This window comes from Nipponia nippon, unplaced genomic scaffold, assembly GCF_047370975.1.
Source record: "Nipponia nippon isolate SJK-2023a ecotype South Korea unplaced genomic scaffold, ASM4737097v1 scaffold_10, whole genome shotgun sequence".
Lineage (NCBI taxonomy): Eukaryota > Metazoa > Chordata > Aves > Pelecaniformes > Threskiornithidae > Nipponia > Nipponia nippon.
In genome coordinates, this window is record NW_028262291.1 from 16,817,591 (window position 1) to 16,835,275 (window position 17,685).

At 40.2% G+C, this 17,685-nt stretch overlaps 1 protein-coding gene across 16 annotated transcripts in view; it reads right to left on the reverse strand.

Moving 5' to 3' along the window:
* Positions 1 to 275: 275 nt before the first annotated feature.
* PTPN5 (protein tyrosine phosphatase non-receptor type 5) overlaps positions 276 to 17,685 on the reverse strand; it is a 90,260-nt gene continuing 72,850 nt past the window's right edge. For 14 of the 16 annotated variants that reach the window (XM_087745720.1, XM_087745722.1, XM_087745727.1 and 11 more), the window contains 4 exons: positions 16,348 to 16,458; positions 11,322 to 11,482; positions 7,354 to 7,467; positions 1,724 to 3,573 (listed from right to left, as the gene is read on the reverse strand). In XM_087745720.1, the coding sequence (XP_087601846.1) occupies positions 3,480 to 3,573; positions 7,354 to 7,467; positions 11,322 to 11,482; positions 16,348 to 16,458 (480 nt within the window). In that variant the 3' untranslated portion in view covers positions 1,724 to 3,479. Of the gene's footprint in view, positions 336 to 555; positions 636 to 1,723; positions 3,574 to 7,353; positions 7,468 to 9,839; positions 9,962 to 11,321; positions 11,483 to 16,347; positions 16,459 to 17,685 lie in introns of those variants that run through there. The other 2 variants (XR_015701849.1, XM_087745726.1) reach the window with 2 other exon arrangements.

Consider the following 17,685-nt stretch of genomic DNA (forward strand, 5'->3'; position numbering starts at 1 on the left):
CAGGAACCAAGGTCCTGTTTAGTGATCTCTTCAGTCCCATGCCCTTTTGCAACTGCAAATTCACAGGTTAAGGATAAGGTTTTCCAAAGTAGACTAATTGTAGAGGAAATGTCCAGAATTGTTAGCTACTTTTGAAAGTCTTAAAAGTAAACATGACAGTCTACCATATATGACTGCTAGGTAGTTGACGTTTCAGAACAATTTGGCCAAGTCATCTTTGTCTTGATCCTTCAGAGAGTCATACATGTCCTTTACCTGGGGCCAGCTCGTGCTCTCAAGTGCAATCTTAGTTTTTGTTTTTACGTAACCCTGTGTATCTGCTGATCTCGGAGTACCTACAGAAGGACAGTGTGTCATTAGTTTGTTACCATGACAGAACCATAAACAGGATAACACTGCTTAAGTGTGATGGCCAATGACCAAATGACCAGCAAACAAGCGAGGCACTGAGCTAGGCTGTGCCCTGTTCACAAAGTATGAAAAAGCTTCTGAAACAGAAGACATAACAGTTAGTTCTAAATAAAACCATCTCAAGTTTGTTATATGCTAACCTACCTGGAGAGAGGAATTCAGTCCTCTGGGAAACAACGGTGTTATAGGTATTAATGCTGTAGTCTCTGGGCCTGGGCAGTGACCTGGAGAGAGCAGATGAAGTGTGCTAGGAATTTTCTTTTAATAAAGAGTGCCCAGCAAAAAGAGAAGTCTAGTAAGACACATAGCTTAGCTTAGTTGTCAGCTTGGTTTCAAACCTACTGATTACAGAAGCCCCACTCATCTGAAGTGCTTCTGCATGGCCAGAGCTCCTTTCTGCTAATCCTAAGCACTTCTTAAGACTGCCTCTGCTGTCAGAAGAGATCAGAACAGCTGATATAAGGTCCTTCAGACCTCAAATTCTATTTTAAAAAAACAGAGAGACAAAAAAAAAAAAAAAAGAGATAAATAAGTTAATTATGGTAAGGCCAAAGAGTAAATAGGAGGGTTAGCTCCAAATCTGTTAGACAAAATAACGCTTCAAGAGGCATTTGAATATTTTGATCTTGACCAAGTGGCATGCTCTTGATTGGTGTGAGATGGCAGTAGTGCAGCCCTCATAACCAGACTGTGCAACGAGGCTGACATTTGCCTTGTACTAATGAATTGATGCAAAGCAGCCTGATTTTATCAGTGACCACTCTCTCAGGACACTGCACTTATGTAGAATGGGAGTGGACAGCAGGCTAGATTTCCTTCATCAGTATAAATTGTTCACTTCTACTCAAGTTAGTGAAGCACTGCTAATACCTGCTGACGATCTGTGCAAGGACCTCAAAGTCACTATCTTAGAGACCTTTATACTTTGTTTGCTATAAAGCGATTCTCCTCTAGAAAGTTTCCTTGTACAGGAGGCAACTTATACATTGAACTTTGCTCCTATATGCACACTCCTATCAATCATCAACAAATATTCTTTAGCAGATGCACAGGAAGCTGAGGACAGAATAAGTAATTTCATTCACTGAGTCAGTTTTGACACTGAAGGGCACTGAACAGCTGAAAACATAATTTGTAGGGAGTTCCACTTAAAACGTTATTCAGAACATCAGTGGTGCTTTTGTTATTTCTAAGGAGTGCCTAGATGGAATAGTGTTACCCCTTCAAAAGAATTGGTAGCAATGGGGAGAATATAGCTAGCAAGGTTTACATAAAACTAACAGTCATGTTATGCTCAAAAGCTTAAGTTTATTGCTCTATTTAATGACTACCACCAGTATTTTTAAAAAGAATGCCAGTTCTTCCTGCTAGCTTCTCACTGAAGGAAATATTTTAAATACAGCAATAAAATCAAGTGGTTTAAAGATAACACATTTTGCCACACATTCATGCAAACCCTGCTGACAGGATTTTTACAGGTTCATGGATACAGGATAAACACAAAGGATGTGTAGTGAAATACTGGGAAACTTTCCCCACAGTGATGAAGTTGTAGGCATAACATCTCAGGCCCTACAGCCTGCACCTACTGACGTCAATGGCAAAACCTCAGCGGGAGCAGGATCACCCTTATTGTTCTGAGAGCTGCTTTACCTTCTCCTGATTAGGAAGTGCAGTAAATTCTCAAAATCTCCTGCACTAATAAAAGCGGTGGGTTTTGGTTACTGTTACAAATAAAGAGAAGCAAAAATATTTTTAGTAGATCATTACAGCTTCTATTCACAAAACACTCATCTTTCATGTTAAGGGTCCTGTGTACCTCCATTTTTCTCTGCTCAGTAAAGCACTTACCTCTAAGCACTAAGCACAAACTACAGTCTTCACAGCCTGACTGAGTTCTAAGAAGAAAACCATGGGCAGCAGTCTGTATTTCAATAAAAGGAAACACTGCTGCCTGGACTAGTGATTAGAATGGGATAATGATTGTCTAAATTTGGTTTGAGGGCAAATTTATCAAAAAGCACCCAACACGTTCAGACTGATTTCTTTTTTAAAGCTGCCTACAAGATTTGCATTAATTTTAATGAGCACTGGGCACCCGGTCACCCTCAAAACTTTGAAACAAGTTTAAATTCATAAAATACAAGTGATTTTATTATTACATTTTTAATAAAGATGAACTCAACTCACAAAATTCCTCACCTGATTTCAAACCTCAAATTTCAGGAGAAATTGTATTCGGATTGTGGTCTGACTACGCAAAAAGAGAAACTATTTGCAAAAATCAAATCTGGTTGTAGACTGAGATGCCAAAATATTGACAAAGAAAAGGTAAAGCATAAAGAATTTATGTTCAGATTAACTTCTACTATTCACCTCAGATTCACTCGGCTGTCACGATACTGGGGTACATTGCTGGTAAGAACTGGAGGTAAGAATTTGACTCATAACTGAAATATTTTTTTTCCCCTTAGTTCTGATAACACTGGTGGTGGACTGCTTTAGAAAAAATAAACAAGCAAACATGATGTGTGAAACATCATTTCAATGTGAATCTACTTGAATCTTTCAACGCAGAGGCTCAGAAGGTTTACGATATACACAGTATTCGGTAATTTATATGTAAAAACAATCAGAAAGAGGCAAAAAGTTACTTTCAAGCTTAGTCAACATACAGCACATTTCAGCATGACAAGTCAAAAAGTTTCACACTGTATTTGGATATATTAGCAATGATTTTTTTAAAAATAGCAAACTGAAGACAGTGGATTTTTTTCTGATTTTTTTCTTGCTTTTGTAACAAATGAAGCTACTATTCTTATTTACAGTATAAATAAGCCTTTTTTTGGTGAAGATTATGTCCTGTCACATATGTTTAAGACAAGGTGTACCTCAGCTCTTAAATGTCAATGCAAACAAGAGCATAAAAGCAATATCAAAGTAAAATAGTATATCTTTCTTTCCAGCTAAGACAGCCACGTTACCATGTGTCTTTTATCAGACCTGAAATATATATGAATGCAGTCAAAAGTTCTCTTGGTTTTAGCCTTTAGGAATATCATGAACACTTATTCTTCTGCTGCTCTAGAAAGCTGTTTTCCGTACAAGCTCATGACATGATGGACAAATTGATACTGTTCACAAGTCTGGATCATTCCTCCCCTGAAAAGGAAAGAAAAAAAGGGGAGGGAAACAGGAGCCTTATTACATGCAAATAACATACGAGGAAATGGCATAGCTAACACGAAGCCGGTGTTACACACAAAAGGTCTATTCCAAAGCTTCCTGAAATGAGTGAAAAGTGCCCACTGATTGCAACCAGCTTGCAGTCTGACCTCGTGCTCCATTTTGAAAGTCTGTGCTAACCAAGGAACAGGAGGTAGTCAGAACAGGAATGGGGTTTACCTTCATTTTTCTTGGCAGAGGCCCTCATCCAGTAAGGCAACACCATCATCATTTACATTCACATTATCAGAGCACCTATACTCCAAGCACCATTTTAAACACCATGAAAAGCAACTCCCACCCCAAAGCTCTAGACAGATAGATGGGAGCAGGGGGAATAAAGAGGGGAGGTAGCTTATCCAAGACTTCACAGCTCCACTAGGGACTGAATTCAGGACTATAAAGGGCTGGGCCAGGCCAGGCTAGACAACTGATGTAGCACACAACTTTCCCACTCTGGAATGAGGGTTCTTTCCTCTGTGCCATCCCACACTGTGCTTTTGGCAAGTTCACCAGGGAACTAGGGGATGGCCAGGAGGATTTTGGAACAGACAATGGAACTTTAACATAAAAGCAACTCAGATTTGTAACTGAACTGACTGCCATCCACACCTTGATCAGTAAAAGACTCCCAGCACAGAAATCTGTTTTGGTTCAGCTTTTATTTCAGCTTTTGCTGTTCCCTTTAAAACTGCAAACCTGAAAGGAAATGCAAGCAGGAGCAGAAACAGTTTGCTTTTCCATGTATCATTAGCCTGTGTATTTCTGCAAGTAGCATATTAATCACATGAGTACTACAGCGGGAGACAGAAATGAACAGAAAGAACAAGGATAAAGTTGTCCATTTTAAGCAGATTTTCCTAACACTTAAAATTCTGCTAAGAGTACCTCAACAACAGTGATATGATCTCTTGATAATCCATTACGAAAATAATTAAACCCCATGGCTCAAATTCACAGGTGTATGCAGAATTGTGCCAGTAGTAGTGCTGGTGCACAGATCCCGGGAACGCAGCACCAAAAGGAAGCTGAAACAACAAGCGGCGTTGAGGAACATGGGAACCTGTGGGTGGCCAGCGCCAACCAGACTGTGTCAGTCTGAGAAAGAGCATATGTGGTGCATTCCCTCAGAAACCTCCACCAGAGGAAATTAATGAAAAATTTCTTCCTCTGAGCCAAATAGATAGCAGACTGCTAGCACCCTCCTTGGGGACTGCCCTCTTCTATGGGGTCCAGCTTAACAATTGTGGGTCACGCAGTAACCATACCAGTAAGGGGTAGATGAGTGAGCAAGACAATCTCCTCCTTCAGCCTCTTGCAGTTATTTTGTTAAGTGGCTGTTTGAAATAACACTTAACAATGAGCAGGGAAGGGCAGGGACCCACGCTCCAACCTCTCATTAATAAGCAATGGTGGGAAACACACACTGCATTTCTAAAGAAACTATTTCCTGGCTGAGCATCTCCTCCCCCTACTTAATACAGGCTCACAGTTGATCTGTTTCTAAGTCCTCCTGAGCTGCACACAGCATTGAAATATATCTATGTCAGTTCATGACACACAAGGAACGTTAGTCATATCTGGCAATTACTCCCCATGCAATTCCATTAACAGTGAAGTCGCACCCTGAAGTTGTAGCAACAGAAGCACTAGCGTGGCCATCAAGTTTCAGACCACAGGAAATGATTTTCCTTTTTATCTGGTTCCCTGCTATGTGGTGGCTTCCTCCCCTTCCCACACACATGCACACCATGACATGTGCTTGCTGTCCAGGCACAGAACAGAGAAATTATGTTCTCATCCCTATTTGCCACAGAAACCTTTCGAATTTGAGTTGCACTGTGGGAAAGGACAGCAAATGTCTCTCAGCACTGTGGGAAGGATGCAGGAATGATCACTTCCTCTCCTTAGTCATACTAGGTTATTTCAGGACCAACTGTTGGCCACTGGTGCAAAGCCCAGTGCACAGGATTTTTCCAAGGGATCTGTAAGGGAATGAAGGGAAAGAAACATTTGTCCCCTTCACCCCCACAACAACCTTGAAGGCAGTTCTCAGGGCTAATGTCAACCCCTCTAACTGCTCTGAAGCAGTGAGGTGCATTCTTTTACTTGTCTGCTCCAGCCTGCATCCAACCTGCTTTTACTGGTGACTCCTTCCCATCCACCCTCTTTTCTCTAGCCAGTAACCACCAGACAGGAGGAGGAGACAGAGAGGATCTTCCTTCCTATAGCTGCTTGGACACTGTCTCATCCTCTCACACTGCTTTTGAAGTCACATGGAGCTTTTGTGGGGGTTTAGTGACAATAACAGTGGACAGCAGCATGACTTCCAAGAGAGCCCTGTTTTTCACTTCTTGAAGAAACCATGCTCTTCTGTAGCAAGGATGGTGATTTGACTGCTTTCCATCTTGTGTATTTTCTCCCATGACATTTACATGGCCTTTTCCTATCCCATCCCACCCCTGAGAGGTACATGCATGGCAGCTACAGAACTCCCTGCAGGCTTCCCTTTCCTCCATGGCATCCTTTAAGTGCGATCTCCCTTCTCCAGCCTCTGCAAATGACTGCCAGTTCCCCTCTCCCTGCAAAGCCAGTATTTTTAATTGGCCTTCTGCAGCAAGCACATTTGTAAGCAGGTGTCTTCAACCTGCATTTGTATGGCTATTTTCCTGTGCAACATCAGTCACAGAGACAAGATATTTCAGATACAGTCAGATATTTCACCGGGCCATGGATAATCAGCACTCACTATTAATATCCCGGTTTTCTTTTTCACAAGAAACCTTTCCTTGTCTGGCCTGAAATCCATTGAAATAGCCAAACCTCCAAGCCCCTGCAAGTGCCTGTCTATCAGAGCCTCAGCAGGGCAGCAAGCATTTCATTTTCTGCCTCCCACTGAGCATAATTTCTTCTCTGAAATAAAGTTCAGCGTGGGGTTGAGGTTCTTTTTTTTTTTTTTTCCTCAGAAAAATCTTTGGTATGTTTTTCGTGACATCTCTTCCCCCGACTACATTTATCATTATCATTAGAGAGCACTGAGACATGTTTTGATGGCACTTGAAACCAGTGGGAGAGGAAAAATAACATCTCTGGTGCAAAATTCAAGTCTGTTTACTTCATAATCAAACTCAAGGTGGTGTGTTAAGAAATGCTTAACTGGAAACCATTGAATTTCTGGAGATTTTCACAGCTCCTTTCATATGTCTACAAACACTCCAGAGACTCTGCATACTCTCCCTCTCCCTGCAAAGTCCCAAGCGGTCATGCCCTCCCAACAGTGCTCACAGCTCCAACTATGCGAGGCCAGTTTTCTTTACTCCTCCTGGGAGCAAAGTACTGATCTGTGGCTCTGGACTTAAGTACAGCAGACCTTTGAGCCTTTGCTTCTGTAAGAACATGGGGCCATCTCCTTAGCTGGTGAAAGGTCACCCCTTGCTGCACTGAGATGTGCAGCTGCACAGCTGCGCAGATGTTGATGCCAGCTGTGAATCTAGCTCAGTTTTAGGGCTGTTCATTAAGGTTTACTGCTCATAAAATAGGCAAAGATTACAAGTCAGAACTGCTTAGAACAGGGCAACTTCCTTCCAGGAACGTTCTCTCTTGGCCTCCATTTGCCTTTGTTTCTCGCCTGTTCCCATTTGTTTCTCCTTAAGTAAAGGGAAAGATTACCATTACTTTTTTTTTTTTTTTTTCTGGAAAGGAAACAGGCTTTCTTACCTGTCTAACCGTAACTGGCAGGCTGTTCGCAATATGTCAACTATGCCCTCGCTCTTCAGCTGTTTACAACAGACACTAGTTGCAATAAAGCAGCCAGTCCTCCCGATGCCTGCACTAAGGGAAGGAAAAGCAAAGAGAGGCAGTGAATGCGTTAGAATGGCTTTGGAACTTTCTCGTTAAACGAATGCCATTAAACCAGCAATCAAACCCCATTATCCCTTTCCTCCCTCCAACCTTTGCCAGGTGGGTGCTTGGAAATACAAAGCCGTAACTAGGAAAAGATACCAATTTCAATAGGACAGCACAATTAAGTGTGAGCCACTCGCAGCAAAAGGATGGACACTGCACGTACAGTGCTAAAAATGGACTGTTGGGTACCATTTGACCTGATATGTCATTGAAACATTGCAAATAAGCAATTAAACAGTATTTCTTAGTTAAGACTTGCTTTGAAGGCAACCTTTGCTTAGAGATTCTTAATCCTAATAGCTTCTTTGAAAGCTATTTTCATGCACAGGTACAGTAAAAAAACCCAACAAACCCCTTGCTTAAATAATTAGAGCTAAGAGCAAAATAATAAGTGCTGATCAGATCTGCAATCTAGTAATTCTCTGACTTAGTGCAGGATACAACAAATTCCCTATTAAAGAAATTTGTCTTTCCCGAACACCTTTGGATTTGATTCAGTCCTTGCTTAATGACCAGAATTGATTTTGTTCTCAAAGGCACAGTGCTATCAAAGCTGTGAATTCTTATCACCTAATAAAAAGATAGCAGCAAAAGCTGACAGCCCTCCTTATGCGTTAAATAATTAAGTGAGCATCCTCAGTAATAATTACTTGACACAACTGCAAGAAATCCTGCTTCCATTTAAATTGCTCTGAAGTCATAATACAAAAACACTGGCAACAAATGTACAAGCAACAATGGAATTCGCAGCTAGCTGCTGCTCGCAAAGTCCTACTACTGTTTCTTTGGACTGTATAGACAGGTTTTACACTGGGCATTTATGCTCGTTAGGGAATTAGCTACACTGGAATTGTTTTAACTTCTATTACAGAATGATCAAGGCAATTCAATGGAAGTCTGGGGGATGATCTTACTCACTAAGAACTCATGTCAGTCTTCAAATAATTGTGATGGAGGTACCCACCTGACTTAAAACTTTTTGTCCTGGAAACTCTTTGTACCTCATGCCCTGACTTCTGTTTTCTTTACTATATCTAGTTTTTTCATCAATACTTCAAATATTTCAGGGTTTCAGAGGACTCTTTCCTGCATATGGATGTACATCAATGGTAAAATTAAAAAAAAAAAAAAAAAAAAAGCCCTTTGTCTTCCATTTTATGCCATAATCAAATAGGCCACACTACACAGCTCTTGTTTACTGTTACCCATCCACAGGCCTCAGGGTGTTTCGCAAAGGGAGCAAACACCACCCATTTTTAGATAAAGCAAACAGCACTGAGACAGCACTTGTCCCAAGACAAGCTGCAGTTCTCTCAGTAGCTGAGAGAAAGTCATAATCCTTCCAAGACTGCGCAAGAGTGGTGCATTATCCACAGGACCTTAACAGGACTGCTAGCCTGCTTTTAACATGAAGCTGCCTTTAAGAATAGGGCCACAAAAATGATCAGAGGGATGGAACACCTCTCCTATGAGGACAGGCTGAGAGAACTGGGGTTGTTCAGCCTGGAGAAGAGAAGGCTCTGGGGAGATGACCTTATTATGGCCTTTCAATACTTAAATGGGGCTCATAAAAAAGACAGCATTTTTAGTAGGGCCTGTTGTGACAGGACAAGGAGTAATGGTTTTAAACTAAAAAAGGGTAGATTCAGACTAGATATAAGGAAGAAACGTTTTATGATGAAGGTGGTGAAACACTGGAACACATTGCTCAGAGAGGTGGTAGATGCCTCACCTCTGGAAACATTCAAGGCCAGGCTGGACAGGGCTCTGAGCAGCCTGCTCTAGTTGAAGATGTCCCTGCTCATTGCAGGGGAGGCTGCACTAGATGACCTTTAAAGGTCCCTTCCAACCCAAACTATTCTATGATTCTAATAGTTTCATTATTAGGTTTGTATCTATTTTTTCTTAAAGGTACGTTATTTTTCATCACTGAAGGCCAAAATCACAGTGATTATGCTCTACTGGGGATCTCCCACAAAGGCCAAAGGAGTTAGAGTACTCAGTGTAACACAGGCCTTGGCTAATGGCTTGCTGCACATACCACTCTCAAATAGAGGCAATGTATTAAATTCCTTTTTCAGATAAAATGACTGCAACTGAGAATAATCTAAAAGGACTTTGCTCCACAGTTATGACATAAAATACTTCATAATCCTATCACCATGTCTCTTAGTAGTTATTTCAAATAGAAATACCCCATTTCCCCCCAAATTATTACTGTGTCATAGGGATGACACCATACAAGAGGACAAAACAAGTACGCAAAGCAAGAGCGACATGGTGACCAGAATCTTTACCTGCAGCAAATACCATAATACTTCAAGGAGCTCTTAGAGAGTCACAGATTTCCAAGGGCAAAGGGGACCTTCTTACAAACCATTTGTTATTTTTCTCTGAACTCTCCCCAATTTGTCAAAATCTGTTTCAAAACACAGGCAGAAAAACTGGACATGTGGCATCATACGAACATTTCACTAGCGATTACTCCATATTAGCTTATAGGTGGATCTTTGATGACACTGGGCTACCCACCATTCATGCCAAGAGTCTCTTTAAAAACATTCCCATTGTATGATAATACCCCGCTTACTATGGCTTCTGAATAGCAACCATCCACCATTTTCTAGAAAATGTTATGCAAAACTAGGTAAAATTCCTTACAAAAATCCCAAAGATCAATTTGGCAAAATGTATTTTTTTGAAATTATGGAAGATTACCCTGGCAAGATTACTGCATCGCTTATCAGGCTTTCTGCTATTTATCTGGAATAACTGTTCTGAGAACTGACTTGTAGTTTTCAAGTAATCACATTTAACCTTTCTAAACACTGGCAAAACAGGACTTGCTTTCAGACCTCTGGAACTTCTCAAATTTTCCAAGAATTAAAGCTCAGCTATACTAAACTTCAATGGTTTAGAGCCTGTGGACCCATTTTTTTAAACACTCTTGGGTGAAAATCATCCAGTACAGCTGATATAATAATGGTTAGTAGCTGTTGCTTAACACATTCCCTCGTTAGCAGCGCAAAAGAATGTACTTCATCATGTCTACAAGTGATAAGTACACCATCCTACTTCTTTATGAAGACAGAAGAGAAGTATCTATCTACATCTATTTTTTCTACTCTGTGATTGATATTTACAATTTTCTCATCAGGCTTCAAACCACTGTAAAGATATTGCTTCTTCCATATAAGAAGTTTTCATCTTTGCCAGGGGCTTTTCACAGGTATTTCAGTTTTGCTATCTATTGCATACATTTCCTGTCTGTTGATTAGTACTTGCTGCAATCAGCTTTGCCACTGCTCCATTTGTTTTATGTATTACACTTGAATTACTGTCTTTGGCCTAATGAGGATTTTTTAAAATCAAAGAAGGAATCTACAAAACAGGGGGTTTTAAGGCTTAAAATTGAATGTTCTCATTTTTCTGCTTGCATGTGTCTTCCTATTCAATTTCACTCACAGTATGTTAATCTTTGGTAACCTGGCCCTTTTAAGATCATTAAAGGCATATATTACTGGTAAGGCAAATAAAATGAAACTGTTCTTACTTGTAACTGAGCCACCACCAGCTTCTGTGTTCAGCTCAGTCTGTATCTGAATGCAACACTTGGTAATAGAAAATTATTATCATTAAACGTTAGAATTTCCAAGCGTATTTCAGAAGCAGTTGAGCAAGATCTCCCCCATGTCCGACTGATGGCCAATATGACAGTATTTGCACTATGCCACTCTATGCGAAAAAGCCCTTAGAAGTCAGATACAACATTTATCTACCTGCAGTGAACAATCACTGGGGCATTCTTCTCTTCTGCACTCTGCATTGCCTCTTCCACTTCCAGTACTAGCTGTAACAGAGGTGGGGCTTGATCTGGTGTCTTCTGGTCTGGCCAAGACGTGTACCAGTAATGTTTCAGGTTTCTGACTTCTTCTCCTTTCTGCAATCCAGTTAAGAAAAACACCACAAAGTTTTAAAAGATTTCTGGTTGTAAACTGATATTGAAACCTGGCCTTCCCTTTAAGAATGAGATGAGTAAATCAATGCTAAATGGAACAGGAGATCCAAATGGCAAGCCACACAACAGAGAAATCTGGATTTCAAATATCACGCCTGCATTTCAGTAAACTGCCTTAAAAAAATACCCCCCCAAGCATGCTGCTCTTTTAGTGCCAAGAGCTGTGTGTAAAACACTCCAAGCAGTCTGTTCCCTTTTGACAGATTCATTCAGCAAAGCCAGAGCTGTGCTTGCGACATAATTGCTTTCATAATGGATTTGACAGACAGAGAGCCAGGAGCCATATCTCTGTCTCTGATAGCTAGATAGATAGATAAGGGAGAAAGATGGGAGCTTATTTTTCTCTCTCTTCTGACAGACAGACTCATATCAGTTTCCTGTCAATTCTACTCTTCTCTTAGACACGGTGAGAAATTCAGAGACACTATGGAAGGTGGGAATTGTATCTAGCTGCAGTCCAGGGTTTTTTGAGAGACACAAATTCCAATTCTCTCCATGTCTCAGCACGGCTATGAATATAGCAAATGTGCCATTACCTTTTCTGAGTGCCAAGTAGCACTGCGTGCTTCTGATTTTGTGTGTTCAAAGTGACATCCTTCTGCCTGATTTCTAAAGGTGCCAAACAGTAACATGGAGCTCAGGGAACCTTTCAGCCATTACATAAGCCAGCTGGCACAGGGCTAAGCAAATGTCTTCAAAAGGTCCAGAAAGAGAAGTGTTAGCTTCCACAACCTGCCCTTAAACACGTGGCTGGCTGAGTTTAAGAAGGGAGGAAAAAGAGAACAAATTTGTCTCTCTCTAAAGAACCAGGCACAAAAATCTGGAAATAGTTTCTGTTGTCTGTAGTCCTAAATCCCTATGACTGTCAGTCGCTGGATGTTAAAAGTGCTCTGTCGTTGTGCCACTTTCCATCCTTCTGTTTGGTTGACAAAGCTTTTGCATAGCTTCAATGTGAACTAGACTGGGGAAGTGATCTAGTTAAATCTTTTCTTCTTTCTCATGCTGGATTAGTTTTCAGATGGATGGATCAGTTTCCCCCTTTGGCTTACCACACAGTCGCAAACGCTTGTGTGAGCACATGGGAGATGGCACAAGGGTAGAACAAGAGAGCTGGACAGAGGGAGGCTGGGTTTCATTTAGTTGCTGTTCCAGCTTACGCTGAGTTTAAAGCGCTCATTGAAGCACAGCCATAGGAACCTTAAGGGTACGTTTAGCTCAGTTTAGGAAAAGAGAGTCTTACTATCATAGCAGAGAGCCTGGCTTTAGGTTATTTACCCTAGTGAGAAGATATTCTGGTTAAGAGAGCATAACTAGTTGTCATGAATAGTACTTGAACTCACTACAGTAAATCCGATCAGATTTCAACACTGCTCTGAAACATGAACATACACAGTTGCTTTTGAACCTGTGACTATGTGTGAGCCACGGAAGTTATGAACACTGGATTCTTAAGTGGGTTGTGAAAAATTATAATAAAAATGTTGTCAATAATATTGAGAGAAAAGTAAAAGATAAAAGTCATCTGAAGAAAAACAGGAATCACTACATAAAGTCACTCATTTGACAGAAACAGAAAAGAGCCAAAGTTCTAATGATGAACTCTGGATGTCTTTAGTTTTGACTACGCTGTTACCAGTTTTACTCTTCTGCTTAAAGAACCCTCCCTGACTTCTGTGGTTCTGTACACTTCTGCTTTGACTTTAACGAAACATTCTCTATTGGTGCTTCCTTGAGACTGAGAAGACTTGGGAACACCTAGGAAGAAGCAAGATTTAATTGATGGTTTGAAGTCTACCATCAGCTACACTGTAGCTGAGATCATGAATCAGTGGCTAGACACTGGCAGGTTCCTTTGAGAAAGGAAAACAAGCCTTGCCCTATTGCCTGAGCATTTTCTGAATTCCTAAAGCTTGCCAAATCCAGTCCCCTATTCTGAGAAAAGTACGACGCTCCACCTTGTAACACATGCAGTAATCATATATTGCTGGTGGTGGTATCATATATTTCTGATCACTCCTGTTTAAGGGAAAACAGAAGTCAATTCATGGCTTCTCTAGTTTTCGCTACCAAGTTGTTTAACACACGTATGGTCCGGAGCTGCTACTCCACTATTGCTATTGAATGACAAATGTACAGCTCTAGGCAATGGTTACCTAACAAATGGAATCTTTGTTTCAGCTCTAGAACTCAGCAGTTCACCTCCTGACATTTTGGGGGTGGGAGGAAAGAGACACTGCCCCACTAGTAATGAAAACAAAAGCATTGTTTAACTGAAAACCAAACTAGGATGAGCTTAAAGAAAATAATCAAAATGATCAAGTCATTTGAGTAGGGAAGGAACTACATCCTTGGGGATGTGTCCAATAAAGGCTTTCGTATCACTTGTCATAGGAAAGCACTTGTCTTTCTTGGCTACAATTGGGAAAAAAGTGTGGTATTTATACTTCTTTCCTTATGACTTTGCTACCCTAGCTATTCTTTTTTTCTTTCTGTTAATGCCTGAATGTACTGGATATGCCAGCCCTGACAAATAATCTGGCTTTCAGTTTGCTGGTTGTTGGTTTTGTTTTCCCCTGTGGGATCCACAGTTATATATATAGGAAAGATATATTCATATCTGACTCTAAATTCTGAAGCTCCTTCTCTAGCATGGAGAGCTTCACCTAAGGAAGAACTGCGCAAGGACAAGAGAATTTCAGAAAACACTGAGAGGTGGCTGCTGGAAGAAAACATTCTGCAGGGATGAGTATTAGCTTGAAATGTACTTTTGAGATGGGAGTATGGCTTATTATGCTTGAATTGTTGTATATAAGCTCTTCAGGACTGTTTCTTTGTTTTGTGCAACACCTGTTAAAGTGAGACTGTTTTTTGGACATGCTACTGCAATATCAACATTAAAAGCCACTCCCTTGGAATTCCCATCTGAAAATGGAACTGGCTTTTACCTTCCTGAGAAGAATTTGAATGATCCTTCCCCAGGGAGAGAATCAAATTTCCTTCCAGAAATATAGAGGGAAAGTGTTTGTTTGGTGTTTTTGGGTTTTTTTTGGGGGGGGGGGGGGGGGGGGGGGGGGCGGGGGGGGAGGAGAACATTTCAACCTAAATCTTTAAAGATAATATCAAGCTGAAAAAAAAATTGCAATATTCACTAACATTAAAATGCTGTATTTAACAATTTAAAACAATTATGAAAAACTCTTCTGGCAGACAGTGTAGTTTTTTATCGAGGAAATTTTGTTTTGTCACCATAACTAAAAAATAACTGGTTCTGTTAGATATCAGCATTCCAGCAGAATTAATCTGTGTTTTATTCTTTCTGCTGCACTGTAGTGTTTCAGATAAAATGTATTTAAGACCTCTGCAAGTCTGCAACATACTTGTAAATATTCTTTACTTCCCACTTGTCAGGGAGTGTGATTTTCTCCTTGCTGCCTTTGCCAAAAGCATGAGTGACAGACTTTCCACACTCTCAATCCAGACACGGGATTTCATATGTTGGCTTTCTGCCTATTAGCATATGGCTGAAGAAACTTGAAACTGGTTAGATAAAAGGAGAGTTTTTTCAGCTTGGAAAGAAATTGTAGTGTTACACTGAGGTCAGGGGTAGATCTGGTAGATGAAAGATGCAAAGTTTATGTAAATAGACTGTTCTTATTAAAACACATAGCTTGAGATTCTAGAACCAAGCAATGAAAACAGTTGTAAAATAGGACTCTGGTACTTTAGACTAAGTAGCATCTAAGTACTTAAAAAATTAAACCCCTGTTTAAATTCTCCATCCACAAGATGATAGAGTGTTTACTGGTATGTAAAATTACATATACAGTTAGCTGGAAAGATACTAATGTTTAGAAACATAAGCATGGAGCATGCTGTGGTGAAAGTGTTTTTAAAGGTCAACAGTTTTAGTGCCTTGGAGTGGAATGATCCCTTAAAGCATCTTCAAAGTCAAGTCAGCCAAATTGCTCGAAGAATAAATTAGCATGGTACCTATTAAAAGGGGTTCAGCCATGGTGAACAGAAGTGATGCTATCACACCACTGACAACTGCCAAGCAGACCACTAGTCCCACTGCTGAGAGAAACTGCAAGCAGGTACACAAAATTAAAAAGCCTTTTACTCAGTTCTCAACTCCCCCACTTATTGTTAGTAGCACAAGTCATGTTAGGTATAAACAGCTGGTGGGTATCCAGCAGTCTGACAGCATCCTAATAATGATCCTAAAAAGACAAGAGGCACAACCTAGATATTTCTTAGGGGTCTTCTCATACTACAAAATATGTAAGATACCATGCAGGTAAAAGTTCCCCATTAGTAATCAGTAACCCTTTCCCTAAGTCCATGGCCCAAAGAATAAACAAGCCTTTGAATTCTACAGAACATGATCACAGAGTTTAGTGGGTTATTCAACAAGTGCTGTCTGTCTGACTTGGAAAGGCTGGTAGGAAGCTATCTGTGAGCTAACATGTCAGTGCTAAATGACCAGTCAACACAGAAGACACAGGCACAGAATGAGTCGCTGTTTTTTTCCACCGAGTGAACCCCATAATACTACCATTGGCCTGGTAGCTTTCACATTGTACATATGCAGTCTAAATCTCTGACTGCTTATTTTTTTTATAGTTTTTGTACGTTGACAAACTGGGCAAAGCTATAATGACTTCAGTAATGAAAAAAAATTTGTACAGCAGTACACTGTGCAGAAGATTTCTACACAACTCTCCATGAACATCTCCATTTAAGGGTTAAGACAGCTAAATTACTGTAAGTACCTTGGAATGATTTACCTTTAGGGTGATGAGCCTTAAACGGTAATCGTCTGCTTGTATGACTCTGTTAACTGTGATTTCTATTCCTTCATAGGTGACCTGTTCCTCTGGCCAATATTCTGTGCATTTCTGTGTGCAATAAAAATAAATTTAGTTAAGCAGATATCAAGGGAGGTTCATTTTTACTCCTCTGAAACTGGATATAGCACATGCATAGATGAATACAAACGAACGTTGTTTCTATAATAAGTACAAGTTTTCACTTTCTAAACAGGGACTGTATTTCAGGTGATTTTTGCTGCATTCATAATAGCCTGATGGCATGATAAAAATGCACAGATCAAGTCATGACTAACCAATGCTTTTAAATACACACATCCTTATTTATCTTTATGCAACTGATGTGCATTTTGAAGGTTCATTAGAAAGGCTGGTAGCCATGTGTCTGTGTTTTTAGATTAATCCTTTTCTTAAGATAATAATGATTAGTATAATATACAGTAGTTATCAATATTTCTGTGGTGTGTATACACCAATATGGAAACACAATACATCTTTTTCTATTTTTTATATCCCAAGAGCACTGACCCTTTAAAAGATGATCATTTGCCTAGGTTTTTGTACAAAAGAACATGACTGGGGATGTTTTGGGAATTAGATTATGTACCAAAATCCACTTTAAATGGACACTGAGAATCTTTCCAAGATAAGGAACTAAAAGGAAGCAATAGCTGTGAGAGCAATTAGACTACTACATTTGATTTCGCCAAAAAACAGCCAGAGATGCAGCCAGCATAACCTGACAATTAGAGAAGGAGAAACTATAGTCCATTTGCAAATCTACATTATGGTAGTGATACAAATTCTCACCTACTCATGTCTAGTGTAAGCACTCCTATCCTGGAAGGAGGACTGAAAAAGACTGTAGTTCTTGGTATGGGGTTTCTCTTTAAACTCATCAATATGCAAAGGAAGAGACAAGCACTTCAATATGGTGCATGAACTAGTTCATGGACAAAGAACGACATGAACAAGGCAGGGTCTGAGAAAAAGGCTCCCTTGTGACAATGGAAGAAGCAATTTCGTTATCACAGGACAGTAAGAATCTGCTATTGGACAAAACCCAGTTAAAGGTGATGCTTGTAAGCTTCCTCTTTTACATAGCTGTACACAATCTTGAAGAAAGCAAGTTAAATTGTTTTGCTCTCCCCCGCCAAAAATAATTTCACTTCAGGAGAAAGACTAACAACAGAAAAGTATCTTGCAAAGTTACCGAGTCAAAATTTTTGTGTGGGAGAATCAGTGTTGTTCCATCGGCATAGTGCATCAGTTAATAACCCACTGGGAATGTGGCCT